Source organism: Musca vetustissima, unplaced genomic scaffold (genome assembly GCF_032173495.1).
Source record: "Musca vetustissima isolate MV318-11 ecotype Yass unplaced genomic scaffold, APGP_CSIRO_Mvet_v1 utg5916, whole genome shotgun sequence".
In the NCBI taxonomy this organism is placed as follows: domain Eukaryota; kingdom Metazoa; phylum Arthropoda; class Insecta; order Diptera; family Muscidae; genus Musca; species Musca vetustissima.
The window spans coordinates 179,451-202,329 of NW_026876774.1; the positions used below are offsets into that span (position 1 = coordinate 179,451).

The 22,879-nt window shown below is 28.4% G+C and overlaps 1 protein-coding gene across 1 annotated transcript in view; it reads left to right on the top strand.

Moving 5' to 3' along the window:
* Window positions 1-22,879, top strand: part of LOC133321324 (probable serine/threonine-protein kinase dyrk1) — a gene marked incomplete at its 3' end in the record, with an annotated part of 40,247 nt that overhangs the window by 12,572 nt on the left and 4,796 nt on the right. The window contains exons 2-3 of the mRNA XM_061530417.1: window positions 21,484-21,674; window positions 21,743-21,826. Coding sequence (XP_061386401.1) covers window positions 21,484-21,674; window positions 21,743-21,826 — 275 coding nt within the window. The remainder of the gene's footprint in view (window positions 1-21,483; window positions 21,675-21,742; window positions 21,827-22,879) is intronic.

Sequence of the window (22,879 nt, forward strand, 5' to 3'; positions counted from 1 at the left end):
GAAATTTTGTTTCTCTGTGTTCAGCATTATTGTAGCTCTGGACTAGCAGAATAATTTTCCCGAACGATATATCCTGTAAAAACTGCTGGAAGTTGCTAAAAATAGCTAAATACGAAAATATTTTATTTTATCAACAACTTGATTTTCTTGATGAAATTACCAATATTCGTAGGACTAAATCTCAAAACCCATTTGAAATTTTCCTTCTCGGTGTTCAGCATAATTGTAGCTCTGGACTAGTAGAATAATTTTCTAAAATAACTTATCCTGCAATAGTTTCTTCTACTGTTTTAAAACTGTTAAAATTTTGAAAATCGTTATTTGGTCGAAAAAACACAATTTTTCCCCAAGCAAATAGATTTTGTCTGCGGGCTATAACTCAGAAACCGGTAGAAATTTTGTTTCGCTGTGTTCAGCAGTATTGCAGCTATGGACTAGCAGGATAATTTTTCAAACCAACATATCCTTCCAAAATTACGTCTATTGACTCAAAATCGCGAAAATAATGAAAATTGTTATTTTAAGAAAAATTTGATTTTCCCCTAAAAAAGAGATTTGTTATGAGGGCTATAACTCCGAAACCCGTTGGAATTTTGTTTCGCTGTGTTTAGCATTATTGTAGCTCTGGACTAGCAGGATAATTTGCCAAAATAACATATGCTGAAAAAATTGCGTTTTAGTGCCTCAAAATCGTGTTAGCATTGAAAATCGTTATTTAAAGGAATTGAATTTTCCGTAAGAAAGTTGATTTGGTCTGACTTGGCCATAACTTGGAAACCTGTCGAAATTTTGTTATGTTCCCCTTGGCAAAATTGTTGCCCACATCTAGCAGAAAAAATATGTTCCACAATCCATCTCCCAAAAACTTCGTATATGGCCTCAAAATCGTATATTTTCAAATACACGATTTTCCATCTGTCTTTATAAATTTTGGTTCATTTCCAAATTTTGGCAATTTTGAGGCATTTGTGTACATTTTTTTGAGTTAGTCTCTTTTAGAAATATTTTCTCCTAGTCTTTAACTACAATTATGTTCTTTATAGAAAAACAAAATTCCACTTAGTATCCAAGATAACGCCATGAGAATCCAGGCAAATTATTTTTTCTGAATGATTTTTTTTAATTCTTTCTCAGTTTTATTCCATATTTTTAATAGGTATTAACCTAGACATCACATGATAATGTTCTACATAATATAAAAAATAACAACAACAAAAAGTGTTTCTAAATTTCTTCACACGCGTTGTGCTTCTTGTTGTTGGATGTCCAAGATTTGTTGTTTTCTATTTGCCTGCATATTCTTGCCAATTTAACAAAACCATAAATTTCTTTTTTGCTTTTTTAAGAATCTCACGCGCTTTTTTTTTAATTCTAAAACAAAATAGCAATAATAACAACAAATTTAAAAAATTATTGCCAAAGAAAAATATTGTTCTGTTCTGTTTTGTTATTAACAATAACATTCTTTATGAAGTCATGACAACAAGTTTTTTCTTTTGTAAATATTAACACAAAATCATTTATCAAATAAAAAAATAAATGATCGGCACTGCTGTTTTTTCGTTTTCTTATAAGAAAAATAAAAAAAATTCACGAGTTGAAAATCAAATAATTAATAGCAAAGAAAAAAATGATTTCAATATAACATGGATCAATGATTCCGCCCCTTGGTTGGTGGTGATGAGATAGACAATCGCAGGAAATTGATGACGCACATTATAACGCTATTTTGACAAGCCTCCTCGCAGTGGGTCGGAATGATTTTTTGTTTTTATGTTTGTTATTGTTGTTTTCCAGTAAATGTTTGTTATTTTATGGGCAATATATTACTGTCGATTAATTTATGTTGCAAAAATAAAACCCAATGAATACAAATGTTTTTTTTTTTTAGAATGAAAAAAATCAGGTCAATGAAATTGAAGGTTGAGAATAAAAAATTAAATAAATTTAAAAAAATAACAGGAAGTAATATATTTAAAAAATTTAGAGAATTAAAAAACATATGTAGATGTCGTTATTCGTAACGAAAATATTCGGCTACTGTTCGGCCAGCCCATGGGAAATATTTTTAAAATTCCATTAATTTAACTTCGCTGAAGAAAATACACATATTTTCTCAGGCTCATATCTCAAAATCCAATTGGAATTTTGTTTCGATGTGTTCAGCATTATTGTAGCCATGGACTAGAAGAACAATTATCCAAAACAGGTTATCCTCCAATAACTACTCCTACTACCTCAAAATCATTAAAATTTTGAAAATCTGTGCTTTTATTAAAATTTTGATTTTTCTAAAGAAAATTGATTTATTCTGAGGGCCATAACTCGGAAACCCGTTGAAAATTTATTTCTGTTTTCAGTAATATTGTAGCTATGGACTAGCACAACAATTTTGTAAACCATCATATCCTCCCAAAACTGCTGCCAGCGGCTCAAAATCACCAACAATTTAAAAACGCTCATTTTTTTAAAAACCTGATTTTTCCTTAAGAAACTGATTTTTTCGGAGGTCTTTATCTCGAAAACCCCTTAGAATTTTGCTTCGCTATGTTTGGCATTATTGTAGCTAAGGACTAGCAGAATAATTTTGTAAACCAACTTATCCTGCCAAAAACGATGCTAGTACCTCAAAATTGCAAAAAAAATTGGAAATCGTTATTTTATCAAAAACCATTTTTTTCATAAGAAAGTAGTTTTGTTCTGAGGGCTATAACTCGGAAACCCATTAGAAATTTTGCTTCGCTGTGTTAGACAATATTGTAGCTATGGTCTAGCAGAACAATATTTCGGAACAACATATTCTGCTAAAACGGCTCCTACTAATTCAAAATCACTAAAATTTTGAAAAACGTTATTCCATGAAAAACTAAATTTTTCTTGAAGAAAGTCGATTTAATCTGAGGGCTATAACTCGGAAACCCTCTGGAATTTATTTTCTCGGTGTTCTGCATTATTGTAGCTAAGGACTAGCAGAACAATTTTCCAACCCAACATATCCCGCAAAAACTGCTAATAGTGCCCCAAAATCTATAAAATTTTAAACAATCTTACTTTGATCAAAAATTTTATTTTTCGTAAGAAACGGGATTTGTTCTAAGGGCTATAACTCTGAAACCCTTTGGAACTTGCTTTTTCGGCGTTCAGCATTATTGTAGCTATGGGCTAGTATAATAATTTTCCAAAACAACTTGTCCCGCAAAAACTCCTTCTAGTGGCTCAAAATCCCTAACATATTGAAAACCTTTATTTTATAAAAACATACTTTTTTTAAAAAATATATGTATTTTTCGGAGGGCTATAACTCCGAAACCCTTTGGAACTTGTTTTTACTGCTTTCAGCTTTGTTGTAGCTATGGTCTGGCAGAAAAAAATTCTGAAAGAACCTATCTCGCAAAAACTGCTCTTAGCATCTCAAAATCGATAAAATATTATAGATCTTTATTTTATAAAAAAATTAATTTTTCTTTAGAAAATATTTTTTTTCGGAGGGCTATAACTCCGAAATCCTTTGGAACTTTGTTTTAATGTATTCAGCATTATTGTAGCTATGAACTAGCAGAATAATTTTATTAAACAATTCAACCGGCAAACACTCCTCTTAGTGCCTCAAAATCGCGAAAATTTTGAAAATCTATATATTTTCAAGAATTTAATTTTTCCCAAGAGAAGGGAATTTCTTGGAAGGTCTGTAACTCGGAAACCCGTTGGAACTTTATTTTTCTGTCTTCAGCATTATTGTAGCTATGGTCTAGCTGAATAATTTTCTGAAGAACCTATTCCGCAAAAACTACTCCAACTGCCTCAAAATTGCTAAAATGTTGAAAATCTGAGTTTTATCAAAAATTCTGATTTCTCCTAAAAAAGTGATTTGTTCGGAGGGGCTATAGCTCCGAAACCCTTTGAAAATTGGTTTTACTGTCTTCAGCATTATTGTAGCTATGGTCTGGGAGAACAAATTTCCAAGACATGTTATCCAGCTAAAACTGCTGCTAGTGTTTCAAATCAATAAAATTTTGAAAATATGTGTTTTATCATAAATTAAAATTTTCCTAAGAAAATACATTTTTTCAAAGGGCTATAAGTCCGAAATCCTTTGGAACTTGGTTTTACTGTGTACAGCACTATTGCAGCTAAGGTCTAGGGGAACAATTTTCCAAAAAATTATATCCTGCAAAAACTTCATCTAATGCCTCAAATCGCTGTAGTTTTGAAAATCTTTATTTTATCAGAAATATAATTTGTTTTTCCTAAGAAAACGGATTTGTTCGGAGGTCTATAAATCGCCACCCCTATGGAACTTGGTTTTAAAGTGTTAAGCATTCTTGTAGCCATTGTCTAGGGGAACAATTCCTGCTAAAACTGCTGCTAGTGCCTCAAAATTACTATAATATTGAAAATCTCAATTTTTCTAAAAATTTGATTTTTCTTAATAAATTTTTCTGAGGGCTACAAATTGGAAGCCTGCTGGAAAAAAGTTATGTATTTAGTCTGCTAATTTTATATTATAATAAAAAATATTTTTTTATCATATCCATTTATTTACACACACACTAACACACAGATATTATAAACTTTTATAATGCCATCTAATTGTCTGGCTTTCCGCATAGCTGTTGGTGTTGTACACTCACTGACAGCGTGAAAATCATTTGCAACTTTTTTCACAGTTTTTTTTTTCGTTTTTGCAAAAAAAAACTTGGTGAAAAAACTCAATATTTAACAACGTTATGATAATTTGTTTTGTATTTTTACAATTAGCAAATTTATCAAAAATCCATGATATTATATTTTATAAATATTTGAAGAGGAAGAAGAAGCTCAGAGAGGTGGCGTGTTGTGTGGCGAGTTTTTGACAACTATATAATATTTTAATCAAACAATAACAACAACAAAAAACCGATTGTCCACCATTATGATGATAACATTTTGGTGACATTTGAGCGGTTCGGCGGCGGTGGCGACGGGCACGTGCCTGTAATTAGAGTGGGATTATTGTCGTGTCCGTCTGCCTTAATTTGTTTTTTTTTTTTTTATAGTCTAATTAGGAGCTTTTGTAAGGGAGATTAATTTCAGATTTTTATGATGTAAAGACGTTGGAGATTAGAATTGTTATTATTTTTTTGTAATTCTATATTTCTACAATGTGTTGAGAGGAGGAGATTTTATTTCCCCATATTTTTCTATTTTTAGATTGTTGCTTTATAAGGGTGTTTAAATTTATTTTAGTAAAATAATGAAACACGTGATAATTAATTCTAAGACACTTTGAAGATTTTTATTGATAAAAAATAAAATTGTTAAAAAAATTGTAAAAAAAATCATAAAGATTTTTAGTAGAATTTTTTAAATATTTTTTTTAAGAAATTTTGTTCAGTAGTGTTGGCGGTTTATTTGGGATACCATTTGTATTTTGTTTTTGCAAAATAGTCAGGCTGAATCCCAGTTTGTTGTTTTTATAAAAAAAACAACTATTTATTAGTGGGGAATGTATGGCATTGTTTGCCGAGGGGTAAGGCAGGGAAGACTATAGTTTCGGATCACGCCACTGATCCTCATCAGTTCCCTTAGTTTTTTGTTGGGATTTTCTCCCCAGAAGCTATTGCTTCTATACAAAAAACCTTTCATACCCAAATGTCTCTTGTAACAAAGCGAAGTACTTAGCTGACCAACAACCTAAACTGCATGAGAATTTCGCTGGAGCCTCACTTCGAGGTTAACAAGGCATATACAAACAAACTAAGGGAACTGATAAGGATCAGTGGCGTGATCCGAAACTATAGTCTTCCCTGCCTTACCCCTCGGCAAACAATGCCATACATTCCCCACTAATAAATAGTTGTTTTTTTTATAAAAACAACAAACTGGGATTCAGCCTGCTTTGACTACTTTGACTTTTATAATTTTTTTTCTGAAAAAATACCTATTTTGGAAATTTTATATTTTTTCTTAGAGGAGAAAAAAAAATATTAAAATTCATGACATTTGTTGACATTTGTTTCAGGAAACCCCCATTGTTTTGAACACTATGGTCAGTTTTTGCCAGTTGAATTGTTTTAAGAAATTGTTCTGCTAGTTTATAGCTACAATAATGCTGAACACAGTAAAACAAAGTTCCAAAGGATTTCCGAGCTATAGCCCTCCGAATTAATCCATGTTCTTAGTAAAAATATTTTTTTTTTATATAAAATAAAGATTTTCAATATTTTTTAACGATTTTGAGGTGCTACGAGCAGTTTTTGATGGATACATTGTTTTAGGAAAATGTTCTCCTTGTCCAAAGCTACAATATTGCTAAACATCGAAATTTAATATCCCAACTCGTTTCAGAGTTCCTGACCTCCGAATAAGTACTTTTTATTAAAAAAAGAACAATATATTTGATAAAACTCGGTTTTTCAATATTTTACCGATTTTCGAGGCAGAAGATGCGGTAATTGCAGAAAAAGTTGTTTTGGAAAATTGTTCTGCTAGTTTATAGCTACAATAATGCTGAACACAGCAGTAACAAGTTCGAATGGGTTTTCGAGTTATTGTCCTATATATACATACATATATCGGAAAAAATACATATATCAAAGAAAAAAATTTTAAATTCATGACATTGGTGGTCCATTTTTTGCACAATTAAAATACAGGAAAAAACTCACATTTTTCCTGTACTTTACATATATAACTATATATATATATATATATACCATTCTTCCTTCCTATATATATATATATATATAGAGAGAGAGGGCGCCTGCGTTGAATGCTGGCATATCATCATCATCCTTTGCCCCTTTTTCTCCATAATTTCCTTTTGTTTTATTACTGCCTCTTTTTTGCCATTGTTCATGTTATTTCTTATTGTTAATAATAATTACATTGTTGTGTGCAATTCTCAGAATAATTTATATTTTAATGAGTTTTTCTTTTTTTTCTGTGGAATTGCCTTTTAACAACCATTTCATGTTCTCTTTCCTCTTGTGATTTGTTTCAGGAAAATAAATCATTTTTTTAAATAAATTTGCCTTGAATTATTTGCTAGATTAAATAATAAATTATTCTGTTTTATTTATTTCATTCGATTTAAAAGATAAATTAAAATTAATTAAATTTTAGCACTTGACCATAAAATATTTACAAAACTATCTCGGGGCGCACACACACACGCCCTCGGCAATTAAAATGCAATATATTTTTGAAATTTGAAAATGCAAATTTCAAATACAAAGAAAAATAATTTATTGTTTAATTTGTTTTGGGGCCAGGCGACAATTATAATAGAACACCAAAAAACAACAACAACAACAATTATTATTAAATAATGCAATTAACAAATATGATGATGATGGTGGCGATCGCCAACAGGTATAAATAAAACACGAAGCAACAATTTCATTTCAATTGAATTAAAATCTCAAATCCGAAAAATATTTATGAAGAGAAAATTTAATTTGTTGCACAGTGGGTTCCACATTTTTTTTTTAAAAATAATAATTTTATGAAAAAAAAAATTCAAAAGAAAAAAGGGTACTTTTTTTTAATGATTTTGATTTTTTACAATTAAAAAATATTTAAAAAATTATCCTTCCACAAATTTTGTACCACTGTGCCTTTCATTAACACCTGTCGCATTTGTGGTTTTTATGAGGTTCTCTCCTCCCTCTCTCTGCGTAATTTATGTTAATGTTGTGGATCATCAAAGTGAATGTCAAATTGCCAAAAAAAAATTGAGAAATAAAATCAGTTTTGAAAACAACCAAACATGTTTTTTTTTCGTTATTTTTAGAGCCACTCAATTCCGATTTTTATTTATTTTTTTTTTCTTTTGGTAAATAGAAAAAAACAAAATTGTGATAAACAATTTTTTCATTTGAACAAATATTTTGGCTCTCAAATCAATATCCATCTCATGATGATGATTAGAAATGCAAATACCAAAAAAAAATCTCAACTACGTAAACATTGAAATCACCCAAAAACGTCAAATCATCATCATTCGAAAAAAACCCCTAACGACAACAACAAATGATAATAATCATCGAATGTCAATAAAAAGTCATCAACTGTTCTGATAGAACGAACGACAAAGCGATGCAACTAGAAAGAAAAAAAAAACGGGAAGCATTTCAAAGATTTGAACTTTGCCATGAAAAATTTCTTTTTTTTCGGTACCGAGAAGGACAAATAGAATTTCAAAAAAAAATAGAAGAAGTGATAAAGATTGCAGAAAGTGAGAGAAAGATGGGGGAAAAAGTAAGGACAAAAATGATGATGCACATATCAGCAGATGTCTAGAACTTATGTGCGGATCAGATAAGAAAAAATACCAAAAAACAAATTTCCAATACCTTTTATTAGAAAATCAAAGAAAAATATATGTTTTTAAATCAGATTTTTCTCTTTCGATCTATGATCGAAGTTTTGCAATGAAAAGAAAAACCAAGTCAGCCATTGGCAAAACTTCGACCATTAAGCAATTTCCACAGGGTTTCCGATCTAGAGCCCCTCCGAACAAATCCCTTTTTTAGGAAAAAAATCAATTTTTTGATAAAAAATCAAAATTTTAAGGATTTTGAGGCATTAGAAGGAGTTTTTACGGTATAAGTCATTTTGGAAAATTGTTCTGCCAGACCATAGCTACAATAATGCTAAATACAGTATAATCAATTTTTAAAGGGTTTCCGAGCTATAGCCCCCCTAACAAATCCCTTTTTTAGGAAAAAATCAATTTTTTGATAAAAAATCAAAATTTTAAGGATTTTGAGGCATTAGAAGGAGTTTTTACGGTATAATTTGTTTTGGAATATTGTTCTGCCAGACCATAGCTACAATAATGCTAAATACAGTATAACCAATTTTTAAAGGTTTCCGATCTATAGCTCCTCCGAATAAATCCCTTTTTGGGTAAAACAATTTTTTTATAAAAAAAAATTCAACATTTTAAGGATTTTGAGGTACTAGAAGGAGTTTTTACGGTATAAGTTGTTTTGGAAAATTGTTCTGCCAGACCATAGCTACAATAATGCTAAACACAGTAAAACCAATTTTCAAAGGGTTTCCGAGCTATAGCACCTCCGAACTAATTCCCTTTATTAGGAAAATATAAATTTTTTGATAAAAACACATATTTTTAAAATTTTAGGGATTTTGAGGCACTAGAAGGAGTTTTTACGGCATAAGTTGTTTTGGAAAATTGTTCTGCCAGACCATATCTACAATAATGCTGAACACAGTAAAACCAATTTCCAAGGGTTTCTGAGCTATAGCCCCTTGGAACAACATCCCTTTTTTAGAAAAAAAAATATTTTTTTGATCAAAGAAATATTAAAAAATATTTGCTATTTTAAGGTTCTTGCAGAAGTTTTGGGAGGATAAGTTGGTATACGAAATTATTCTTGTAGACCATAACAACAATAATGCTGAAGACAGTAAAACCAAGTTCCAAAGGATTTCCGAGTTATATGCCTCCAAAAAAATCTCTTAGAAAAAATTACATTTGTTATAAAATAAAGATTTTCAATATTTTAGCGATTTGGAGGTACTAAGAGCCGGTTTTGCTGGATGAATTGTTTTAGGTAAATGTTCTGCTAGTCCATAGCTGAAGACAATGATACCAAGTTCCAAAGGGTTTTGAATTTATAGCCCTCCGAAAAAATCTCTTTTCTTAGGAAAAACTAATTTTTTTTATAAAATAAAGATTTTCAATATTGTTTTAGCGATTTTGAGCAGTTTTTGCTGGAAGAATTGTTATGGAAAATGTTCTGATAGTCCATAGCTACAGTATTGCCAGACATCGAAATTTAATATTCCGATTCGTTTTAGAGTTCTAGACCTCCGAATAAGTACCTTTTTTAGAAAAAAAAATAATAATTGATAAAACTCGGTTTTTTAATATTTTACCGATTTTGAGGCAGAAGATGCGTATTTGCAGAAAAAGTTGTTTTGGAAAATTGTTCTGCTAGTTTATAGCTACAATAATGCTGAACACAGTAAAACCAAGTTCCAAAGGATTTCCAAGCTATATGCCTATGAAAAAATGTCTTTTCTTAGGAATAATTAATTTTTTTATAAAATTCTGAGGTACTCCGAGCTGTTTTTGCCGGTTGAATTGTTTTAGGAAAATGTTCTGCTTGTCCATAGCTACAATATTGCCGAACATCGAAATTAAATATTCCGACTCGTTTCATAGTTCTAGACCTCCGAATAAGTACCTTTTATTAGAAGAAATCAAATAATTGATAAAACTCGGTTTTTCATAATTTTTAGGAAATTTTTCGTAATTATTATGAATTTCTTACGTAATAATAGTTTTATCTATATATTAAGAAATAAGCTGAGACTTAAACAAATAGTTATTTAATAGCTATTATTATTAAAACACGCCATAAAAAATATATTTATTTTTATTTATGAATTATTTCATATATTTTAAGAATATGAATGAACTTATTCTTAAAATATAGGCCCATTTACGACATATAATCAATTAATTTATAAATATACAGATATTTATACATAGTTTTTCAAGTGAATTTCTCTGTGTGGATTTGTAATGTTTCCGTTTTTTAATTTATGAATTTATTTCATAAATTTCAGGAAAGTTGTCATATGATTTTTTTATGAATTCTTTACACAATTGAAATTTGGTTTATAATATATTAATAATATATAATATATTATATTTGTTTAATAATTATTATAAAAAAACTATAATAAAAATATTTCATTTTATTTATGAATTATTTCATATCTTTTAAGAAACTTTTCATTCTTTCTAGGTATTCTATGGATTTTAAAATAATATGATTTATTTTGAGTTCCACAAATATTAAAATATATATTTTTCTAATTACATTCTTTTTGAACAAGTTGTAACAATTATTTGCTTAATATTTTGAATTATTACATACATTTTAGGAAATGTTTCATTGTTTTTATGATTTTTAAACAATAGTAACAATAGTAATTTCTATATATTTTTAATTAAGTTTCCAATCTAAAGAAAATCTTTGTTTAATGATAATCATTATTAAACGTGAAAAAAAAACTTACAAAAAAAAAACGAAAAATATATTTATGAATAATTTCATACATTTTATGAAAGTGTTCATTTTTTTCCATGAATATTTAATATCAGCAAATATCAACAACTTTTATACATATTTCAGATCAATTATAAAACAAATTTTAATTTTTTTAATATTTGTTGTTCTAATTTTATTTTATTGCAATTTAAAAAATACAAAAAATATTTATCTTCTATATTTTTTCCTGAACATTCTCTCTCTCTCCTTGGGTTCTCAATTTATTTAATGAGTGCAAAGTCTTTATTTATTTATTTTTTGTTATCTTTTTGGCCTTATAATCTATTGTCATATATAATTATTACCCCTATCTATATTGAAAATGTCCACACACTTTTTTGTCATTCAAATATAATTATTATTATTTCTTTTGTTGTCCATCCATTTAACAACAAATCCATCATAGAAAAAAAAATAATTTCAACACATGTCATCCTCTAAATCTCTTGACATTTCTATAACAAATGTAATTTAAATAATTATCAGCTATAGAAATTTAATTTACGCCAATGATAAAAACGATAAAAGAATGTGTGGTGGTGCTAATTAGAACTAGCAGGTTGAAACATGATAGAGCAAAAAAATATATTAGAAAAATATTTGAATTTCTATATCGAATTCAATTCTGGAATCACATGATGGTAATTTGGTTTTGGAAAGAGAAGTCATTGAATTGAAATGATTAAGGGAAAATCGCCATGATTTTCTCACCGATTGGCAGCAGTTTTTTAAGAGAATGATTTAATTTAATGAGAAAATTTTGAAATTTTTTTCTTTAAATTGTTTTGCCGTTTTTCATGGCTACGCCACTGATTGATTTCCCCCAACTGTAATGTCTCGTAATTTTATTTTTTTCCACTTTTTCATTGATCGAAGGCGGCAACTACCTTAACATGAGTAAAATTAAATTGTTCAAGATGAAGACAGACAGACGAACGAACAATCTGACAGCCGAATAAAAATCTCACGAATAAAAAAAGACCATTGGCTGATGCCAATTACAAAGCAAAAAAATAAATAAAAAAATCGGAAGAAAATTTTGAAGCTAAACAACAGACACCTCCTTCTCCCTTCTCGGCGATTTTCTTCTTTAGAGGACCCAAAAACAACGATCACGAAGACGACGAACGGCGGACGGACGACGATGAACCTGCTGTTGTTGGTTGGAAAACATCTCGTGGTTTATCGAACATTTGCTTTGATTTTTACAATGTGACAAGTGATTCGATTTTTTTAGAATCCACTGCGAACGAGGTAAAGAAAATCGAAAAAATAAAAAACAAAAAATCTGCAACATAGCCATGCAATTTGTTGTAATACGCTTCAAATGAGGGTCTCATGCAAAATCTTTGGCTAATATTGAACTAGTTTCGTACAAACGTTAAAGCAATTAACCTCTCAGGCATTAACAAAAAACCCGAAGCAAAAAAAAAAAATATTGAAATTACATTAAAAAAAAACTATATAGAAAAAATAACAACTACAAAAAACCGTGAACGCATAATCTTTTGTAAAAAAAAATTACAAAAAAAAGAAAAACAAAAAATAAGTGAAGGTTTTCTCTAAAAAAAATCGGAATCACGTAACCTTTTTTTCATTATCTTACTTTGTTATTTTTTGTGCAAACTTCAACCTTTCAAAATTGTGGATCCATTCAATCTCACCGATTCGCAAACGTCCCCAAAAGTGATTCAATCAACGGGACGGCCGCGTAAAATAATTAAAATTGTCCGCAAGAAAAAGAAAAATGATAGTGGTGACGATTCCACCGTCAACACAACAACCTTGGATACTCGTAACAATTCCTTTAGCTCATTGGGTGCCTTTGATAACCAAAACGATATGACTACTACGGCCACCACCAAACCCACCTTCAATCGATCGGCATCGTGTAACAATGTCAAACGGATTATCACAAAACGTGTCGTCGTACGACGTAACAGCAGTGTAGTTCGTAAACCCAGCACCGGTGATATATTCGGCAATGATAATGACAAAAGTAATTCAACTCCGCCACCGAAATTTCAGGCTCAACCTGCTAAGCCATTGCCGGTATTTACCACTCAATCATTGTTCCATAAACCGCCAGCCTCAAACAGCAACAACAACAAACAAACGGAAACAAGTGTAAAACTTAAAATTGCCTCATCGTCGTCGTCCTCGGCGTCATCATCGGAAACGGGCTCAAAGAAATCGCATTCGTCTTCCTCCTCATCGTCGTCGTCGACAACGACAACAACTACTTCAAGTTCATCGTCGTCATCGTTGACATCGACCACAACAACGACCACCACGACGACGACAACAACTTCAAGTTCCAAAACGAAAAAGAAAAAAATCAATAAAAATGCTCTCACACGCAATCCGAGTAGTAATAAAAAATACGCAGATCCAAGTAGGGAAACATAGATTGAGTTATCAATACAAAAAGACGTCAAAGGAACCTAAATAGAAGTAAAAAAATTTAATGACCAGGACGAACGAAACGAGATTGCATAAAGAAAAATATAAAAAATCCTATAAAATAGTTATTTTATGAAAATATTCATAAAAGTAATTAAAATGTTCATTATAATTGTGAAATAGTTCATAAATATTTCTCCAAGCAATTGACAATTGTCGCTGAATTCAAAAATATATTATTATTCATGAAAAAATCCAATTATTTTTTATGAAAAAATACCTAAACGCAATGAAAATGCTCCTAATCATTATGAAATAATTCATAAATATTTCTTAAATCAAAAGAAAAATATTAAAATTCATATGAAATAGTTATCTTATGAAAATATTCAAAAAATTAATAAAAATTTTCATTATAATTGTGAAATAATTCATAAATTTTCTCAAAGCAAGCGATAATTGTCACTAAACTGAAAAATATATTATTTTTCATAAAAAAATCTAATTAATTTCTTATTTATGAAAATATAGATAAACGTAATGAAAATGTTCATTATCATTATGAAATAATTCATAAATACTTCTTAAATCAAAAGTGATAAATTACATTAAACGCAAAAATTTAATTAATTATTAATTTTATGAAAATATTCCTTAAAAGTGATGAAAAGGTTCATAATTACAATGAAATAAATGCTTTTATGAAAAATTTTTTGTGTTTCATAAAAATTTTGTGTTTCATAAAAATAAGTTCATTGTACTTTAAAAAAATCATAAAATTATCCTAAAGCAAATTGTGAATGCCGTTATGTGCAACAAAATATTCTGTTTTATAGGAAATTCTTATAAATTAGTAGCTTTATGAAAATACTTCTAAAAGTAATGAAAAAATTCGTTATAATTATAAAATAAATCATTAAATATTCCTGAATAAATTTTTAAAACTAATGACGAATATAATAATTTTCAAATAATGTTTAAAATGTTCCCAAAGGAAATGAAGAAAGTTCTTATGTTCAGAAATATATTATGTTTCCTAAAAAAATAATTTTTCTATATTAAAGATTCATAATAATAATGAAATAATTCATAAATCTTTTCTAAAGCATGTTGGCTTTATGAACTGGCATATGTATTTCGCATTTATCGCTTAATAAAATGATTATTGCCACAAAAAATCGTTTTCAAAACCAATTATTTAAAATTTAATATTCTGTTTAATCGTGTAAAAAAGAAATCTCAAATATTCATAGAAACAATGAAATAATTCATAATATATATGTATAAAGTTTAATATTTTTAAGCAGAGAATTTCATTTCATATTAACTATGAAATAAACTTCATAAAATAATAAAAAACCCCAAACAGGATAATTCAAAGAAAAATATCTTAATATTTTTGGAAATATTTCAAAGAACATTAGAAGTAATGATTTTTTCTAAAGTAACAAAAAATCGTTATTAGGAAAATATTGTTGCAAATAATGAAAATAGTTCAAAATATCTATGAATCATTTAATTCGATGACTAAAATTGGTTACAAATAATAAATGTTTTATAAAAAGATATCCCTGAACATTACGAAAAATTCTAATATTTATGAATAACATTATCAATTTTTTAAATAATTCAAAAATGGAGAATGCAATAGATAATTTCCAAATCTATTTCCACAAAATATGAAGAAGTTCATAACATTTAGAAAAGAATTTCTTGAAAGTTTTCAAATTATTGGTCATAATATTTACCAACCTTTATAAACCCTTTCAAAAATTTAATTTCCCGACAGCCATCAGAATATGTGCAGAAAAATCATACATTTTCTTCTTATATTTAATTGTAGTCCTGGTAGATTTTTTACAAACATACCTTTAAAATTTATTTTAATCTACAAAAACATAAAATATTTCTCATAAAATTATTTAAGATGATTTCCGTGCAATAAAAACAGAATATTCTATTGCTATGAACAAATACATATCAAATTCATACAATTTATGAAAAGATTTCCTCTGAAGTCTGAATTTAATTACAAAGTCATTCTCTAAGAATATAACGCGAATAATTCGTTAATAAATACACAGTGCTTCATATAATATTCTTTTGGAAAAACATGGACAGATTTCCGAATGAATATTTTCTTGTTTCCTCTGAACAAATACATAAAAAGCAAGAACAATTTCATACAATTTGTGAAAAGAGCTACTTCGAAGTACATGTAATCAATTAAAAAAATTATTCGTTAAGATAGAAAATATATAAACAAGTTCCAAATAAAAATTGTTGACAATATTGCTGTGAATTTATGCACAAAATAATGAACAAATTCATAAAATATAAAGTGCTCTTCCGAGTTCTGCAATTAATGAACATATTCATACAATTTATGTAACGTAACTCTCCGATGTTTATAATCAATTGAAAGTTGCATTCGCTATAGTTATAGCGAATATATTTGGTTAATATATACGCCGTACATTGTTTAGTATTCCTTTGGAATAAAATGAAAAAAATTCCAAATAGAAACTAATGAAAAATTCAAACAATTTATGAAAAGAGCGGCTCCTAAGTTTATAATTAATTCAAAAATTAATTTTCCAAGATTATATCGCAGTTATTTTGTTAATTAAGAATAAAGCTCCGATAGTTCTTTGAGAAATAGTTATCATTGTGTGCACTTTTATATGATTTTGAACTATGAACAAATTCATAAAACCAATGAAAAAGATGTGCAACAAAAAATATGAAAGCCTGTGGCGGTTTTTCAAATTATATATGCAATCAGTATAGCTCGGTTAGTTCTTAGAGGAATGAACATACTTTCCTATCATAGTAACGACACAATTAAAAAAATACGCATCTCATTATGAAAAAATATTTATCGAATATGAACTAGTTCATACAATGTATGTAATGTAATTTCATGCAATTAATATTTGTTTTCTATAGAATTTTTTGAATTCGTCTCCCAGGTGTATCTTTCACATGACTCTGCATTTGAGTTCCATTATTACTTTGTATAATATAGTATAGGATATTCTAAAATCGTGAACGTCAAAACAAAGCGAAAATTCTGATTTTAAAATAGCACTACACGCCCCTTCATCTAGCCAAAAAGTCAGACAATGAAAACAATGATTTTAGCCAAATCGTTTTTTTTTAATTTTCTAAAAAAAATGCAAACGTATTTTTTATACAAAAATTGTTTATGCCAATTTTAATTATAATTAATTTCCTAAAATCAGAGAAGTAGAAGAAAAAAATAGTTCATCAGATTCTATTTTCCCTCTTCAACTTGTTGCCATCGCATCATGGGAAATAGAAAACTGTTATATACAGTTTTTTTTTTTTTCAAATTCACTTTAACTTTGAACACCTGTCTGTGCTAGAGAAAAAATGTTAAAGAAGATGGGGGGATATAAAAATGAAAAAAAAAAAAAAACAAAAGAAAATCCAATAAACGAAAATGTCATTGTGTCTCCTCAACGAAGTGCATTTTGCTTACGACAAAATTTAATTACACAAAATAAATATGTCAAATCTCTCATTTATTATCAATTATAAAGAGAAGAATTTTTGACCTGCATTATTGTTATTATTTGTTATCAATTATTTAGAATTACTTCGTTTTGTGGGCTTTGTTCCCGTTTGAAAAAATATAACAATAATTATTTTGCGATAAGAGTTTAAATACCCCCTAATCCATTTCTGATGCATTCTCCTCCTTTCCTTTATTTCCACTTATCGCATAATTTTTATTTTTCTTTTGTTCTCTTTGAAGACGAGGTAAAAACAATTATTTATCTACAATTCTTGGCATTATTTTCAAAACAAAAAATTGTTGTTTTATTTCTTCTCTATTGCTTAATTATTCGAATTAAACAATGAGTTAAACAAATTTCAATTTTTTGTTTGTTGAAAATTATTTTTCAAATTTGTCTTTTGTGTTAATAATTTAAGTGCTTTCTCAAATTTTTGTAATTCTCCACGGTCGTCGGGTTCCTTTGACGTTTTTTTTTTTTTTTTTTAATTTTTGAATCGCATTCGCCATGTGTTCGGAAATCAATTTAATATTTGAATTCATCTTAGGCATGAAACAATTAATTGGCAAACTAAATGATTTATGGCCCGAACATAGTGTGGCCCTTTCCATTCCAAAGGAAATCGACAAGACAAAAGAGAAAATCCAGGGTGTGGAAGAAGTTGAAGGTAAATATTTAATGAAATTAAATATTTAATGAAATTCATTATGAAAAACAACAAACCAAAAAAGTAATTTTGGAACAACAACAATCAATTTGAAAATCTTGGTCGCATAACAGCTGACTGGGTATAACAGCTGATTTGCCTAAATATAGGCAACAAATTACAACTTTATGACGACAATTTTGGGAAATCTCAATCTAGTTTGCAATATTTCAGATAGAGTATTGAACTTTTGCAAAAATATTGTGTAATACTTCCTGGATATTGGATATTGAAAATGAAAATATGTTGGTACGCATTTTGGAATAGCCCCGCTAACCCAAAATATTCATAATTAGGCGAACTTTTTAAAGCGAATTTGCTGTATTTTGGATTCTCCTAGTGTAAAATATCTTCCAACGACAAATTTTTACTATTGGTCCACTTTTAAGGGTAGTCGCCACATTATGGTGCCACAAAATATTCGATATTTTGGGGATCATGGACCCATATTTCTACCTACTTGGTTGTAATTTAGTTTGGGTGACACATCTTTCTACCAACAATTTTTACTATTGATCCACTTTTTTGGATAGCGGCAAAGGTTGTTATAGCCCCCATATAACAGTACCCCTAAATATTCGGTATATTGGGTAGTATATCCACGTTTCTCATCCGAATTGGGTGTATTTTTTTATAAAAATATAAAATCTCCTACCAAATATTATTACTTTCGAATTGTCATTGGGTAGAGAATCCACCTTCCAAAAACTATAAATATTGGCTTAACTTTATTCGGTATTTTGGGCGCGTTTTTCAGCCATATTGGCTATTTTAGGGGTTTTATTGGATGTCAAAAAGTCCTACCATAACCTCAATATTAAAGATCCGATAATTTCTATTTATTTATTTTATTATTATTATTTTTTGAATGGTGGAGGGCAGAAAAGTTGAAGTCCGATCAACTTTAACCACGGTTTCATTTGTTTTAATTTCATTTGAATTTTTAAGTTTTGCTCAGATCAGCTGATTTCTGTTTACATTATGTTGCCTAAAAGTATGCAATAGAACTGGAAAGTAATTGTAGCAGCAGAATACTTCATCCAAAAAATTTGTGTAATCTTGGACCCGAACTATGAAGATAAAAAGCCGAGAAATATTAAAATATCATTTTTTTCTACTCATCAGGTGATTTCTGTTTCATATACCCTAAATGTAGGCACCATAATTTAAAATTAATTGTGACCCTTAAAAACCAATGTGGGAACGGTAGAAAAATAATAAAAAAATAGAAAAATGTTAATTTCCTGCATAGCTAAAAAAGGTAAAATAAATTAAATAAAAATCAGCTAATATGGCTCATTAATAACGGATAAAACGTGTGTTTGAAGTCCTCGTAAACTTTGGGCTCTATAATTAAAATAATAATAAAATAAAAATCAGCTGTTGTGCCTAAGGGTAATATGGTGCCAAAATATATCTAGTTACCGTAGTGATTTTGGTATCAAAAAAATAAAAACCACTTAAAATATTAAAATTACCAATATTTCCTAATTGTGTGAATGGTGTTAACGCTAAAATATAATTAGCTGCCATCGTAATCATTTTCTTTGTCGTAGTTCTTTTTTTGTCCTAAGGGGAAAGTTTTCTGCAATTAAAAAAAAAAAAATAATAAAATGAAAATCAGCTGATGGGGAAATATGGTGCCGAAATATAATTAGTTACTTTAGTAAATTTTGGTCTCGAAAAATTCAATCTACTTGAAATATTAATATTTTCAAAACTTCTTATCAATCAGCTGAAGTCTTTACAGCCTGAAATTAGGCACTATAATTTTAAATTAATTGTGCCTACGAGAAACCCAATGAATCAGAATGATGAATGTTGGTGCTAAAGCCAAAATATAAATAACCGCTCTTCTGGTAATTTTTTGCCATCCTTGATTTTTTAGTACAAAACAGATAATTCCTGAAAATTAAAAAAGAAAATAAAATTAAACAGATTTAGTAGTTTTTTTTTTTTTTTTTTTTTTGATTTTGAAGCCGAAATATAAATAGCTAGCCTAGTATAGTTATATTTTTTTTTATTATTTATCATATTTAACTTTGTTAAACCACTTAAAATATTGAAAAATATTATTTTTCTATAATTTTATAGCATATCAGCTGATTTTAATATTTTACTAATGTTTTTATCCTTAATGTAGGCAATGATATCTGAAATTTAATCTAGATACTTAAAACCATATTAGGAAACTCAAGTGGGTGATTCAAATGGAAGTTGCAGCTTTTAATCAAGAGATCAAGACACGCAAATCCCATTTGAAAAATATTATTTGCCAAAAAAATTTTATATCTGATCAGCTGATCATATTTTGTTTCCTAAATGCAGGCAATTATATTTGAAATTTAATCTAGACACTCAAAACCTTTTTTAAGAAACTCAATTGGTTGATTCAAATGGGAGTTGCAGCTCTAGATCTCTCAATTAATACATTTGAAAAATATTATTTCCCTGTAATTTTATAGCTGATCAGCTGATGTCTGCTAATATTTGTCTCCTAAATGTAGGCAATGATATTCGAAATGTTATCTAGACACTCAAAATCTTTTTAAGAAATTTAAGCGGGCGATTCAAATCGAATTTGAAGTTTAACTTAGAGATTTTATTTGATTTAAAAACAGCTGACTGGTGTAACAGCTGATTTGCCTAATAATAGGCAATAAATTAAAAATATTCAGCTTAGAATAGAGGTTCTAAGTCTTTTCCAAAAATGGAATGGGTTCTAATATTTTTTTTTTTTTTTTTTTTTGCAATAAACGCTTTTAGTTCTGTTGGAACTGAAACAGTTTTTTTTTTCAAATTAAGTCGTTATATATATATTTATTTTCCCCAATATCCGACTTAAACAATTGTAAGAATTTTTAACTCTTTAACTCTTCTAGTCCAGATTTTTATGCACCAAATATTCCCATATAATTATTATATTTAAAAGTTTAATAAAAAAAATGTTTGTAAGTTTTCTATTTTTTTAATCAAAAAAAAAAAAAAAATTGAAAAAATGGGAATTAAAAATATAATAAATCTTCTCAATTGATGATTCTGACTTCATTCTACCATCTCAATTTTCAAATAAATCAAAATGATGCTCTTCAAAGCGACCCAAGAGCTATGTGGTCGTCAATATTACTATTATTATAAAATAAGATAGTTAGAATTTGATCCTAAAAGTATGCAATGTTTTTTTTTAATAGAAAATAAACACATAATATTTTTCTAAGATTATGATAATATAAATTATTTTGCCTAAAAGTAGTCAATGTTTTTTGTATTAAAATATAATAAAAATACCTAATAAATTTTCTTTTTTTTCTTCTTCTAACATCTCAAGCTTAAAATCTTATAAAAAAAATATATTTTCAATTCACATCCCTAGGCTATGATGCAGTCCTCAGTTTTTTTGTTTTTTGTGGGCGGTATTATTATTAAAATTGTTCGACTAGACCACATTTATCCTTCTTTTCAATTTTTATTACAATTTCTTAATTTTAAATTATTTTGCCTAAAAGTAGGCAATGGTTTTTATGTTCTCCCTCATTTCCTTAGAATTGGGAGTAAATAAAGTACCAAATATATAATTGAAATTAAATATATTAAAATAAACAAATTATTTTCTACATTTTACACAGCCAACAAGAACAACAACAACAAAAATATTTTCTTTTTCAGGGTATAGCATTGAAAAAATCAAAAAAAAAAAAATATATATATATAAATAAAATACTAAACTCAAAATTCTTTTCCTTCTTTTGCACCCTAACAGGCAGAGATGGTTCCAAAATTACCACAGTTGTTGCCACTCCGGGCCAAGGTACCGATCGTGTACAAGAAGTTTCCTACACAGATACAAAGGTGATTGGCAATGGTAGTTTTGGCGTTGTCTTTCAGGCCAAATTATGCGATACCGGTGAACTGGTGGCAATTAAAAAAGTTTTACAAGACAGACGATTTAAGGTAAGGGCTGGTATTTTTTAAATTTATTATGAAAAACTAATTTCATTTGTTTTGTTGTTTCTTTGCAGAATCGTGAATTGCAAATTATGCGCAAATTGGAACATTGTAATATTGTAAAACTTTTGTATTTCTTCTATTCGAGTGGTGAAAAGGTAGGTTTGCAGCTCAAATATTTTCCTTTGTTGTGTTTTTTCTCTTAGATATATACAAATTTATTGTATGGCTACACAACACAACCAATTAACCCCCCTAACAAACAACCAATTCATCAACAAAAAAAGAAGAGAAATGTCCGTTGTTTTTTTGTTCGTCTGATGTTGATGAAAAAGCAGATCCACAAGATGAACAAAATATTGTCTTAGCATGCTTTTGTTTGATAACTTACATTTTTTGGTTTCTTTACATTTTTTTTAAATAGGTTCTTAGTTTCCCACTATTTTTTCCCATATTCCTTAAAAAGAACTTGCAACAGAAAAATACTGGGGGACATTGAAGAAGATTTCGTTTTCAATTTTTGTTTTTTCATTCACATTTTCCAAAAAATACAAATCCTCTTGTCGCCTTTTTTTATTGTCTCTTTTACCTTTTGTTTCTTTTCTGTAAATTTTGTGTTTAATATTTGTTTTTTTTTTTAATTTTTTTCTAATTTATATGTATTAACCACAAAAATTATCAACAAATTAACATGATTTGTAAACAACGCGTCCTATATATATATACGTGTCTGTGTGTGTGCTCAAACACCCAACACCAACATCTTTAATGCAAAAAATAAATCAACAACTAAAATACAAATGTGATGAAATTGTTTTGTAAAAATGTTCAAACAAAAAATTAACACAATCCCCATTGCTTACAAATCAAAAAACAAAATTTCCGTATAAAAAAACTTCCCCCCAAAAAATAAAAAAATACAAAGTTAGCGGAATTTCCCATTGATGTGGGAATATTAGCTTCGGTTCTAAAACCTCAGGTAGCTATAAAGCCATTACTTATTAACATAAGTAAAAACAACAAACAATCACATTCACACCAATATCAATTCCCAAAAAAAAACTCATCAAATTTTCAAACCAATCATCACCAATGGAAATAATTCCAAACTCAAAACGTTTCCGTTTTCATACCAAACAAAAAAAACTTCCTTTAATTCTGTGTATATTGCTCCTCCAAAAAAAATCAAATTAATCAAATATTTGTTGTTG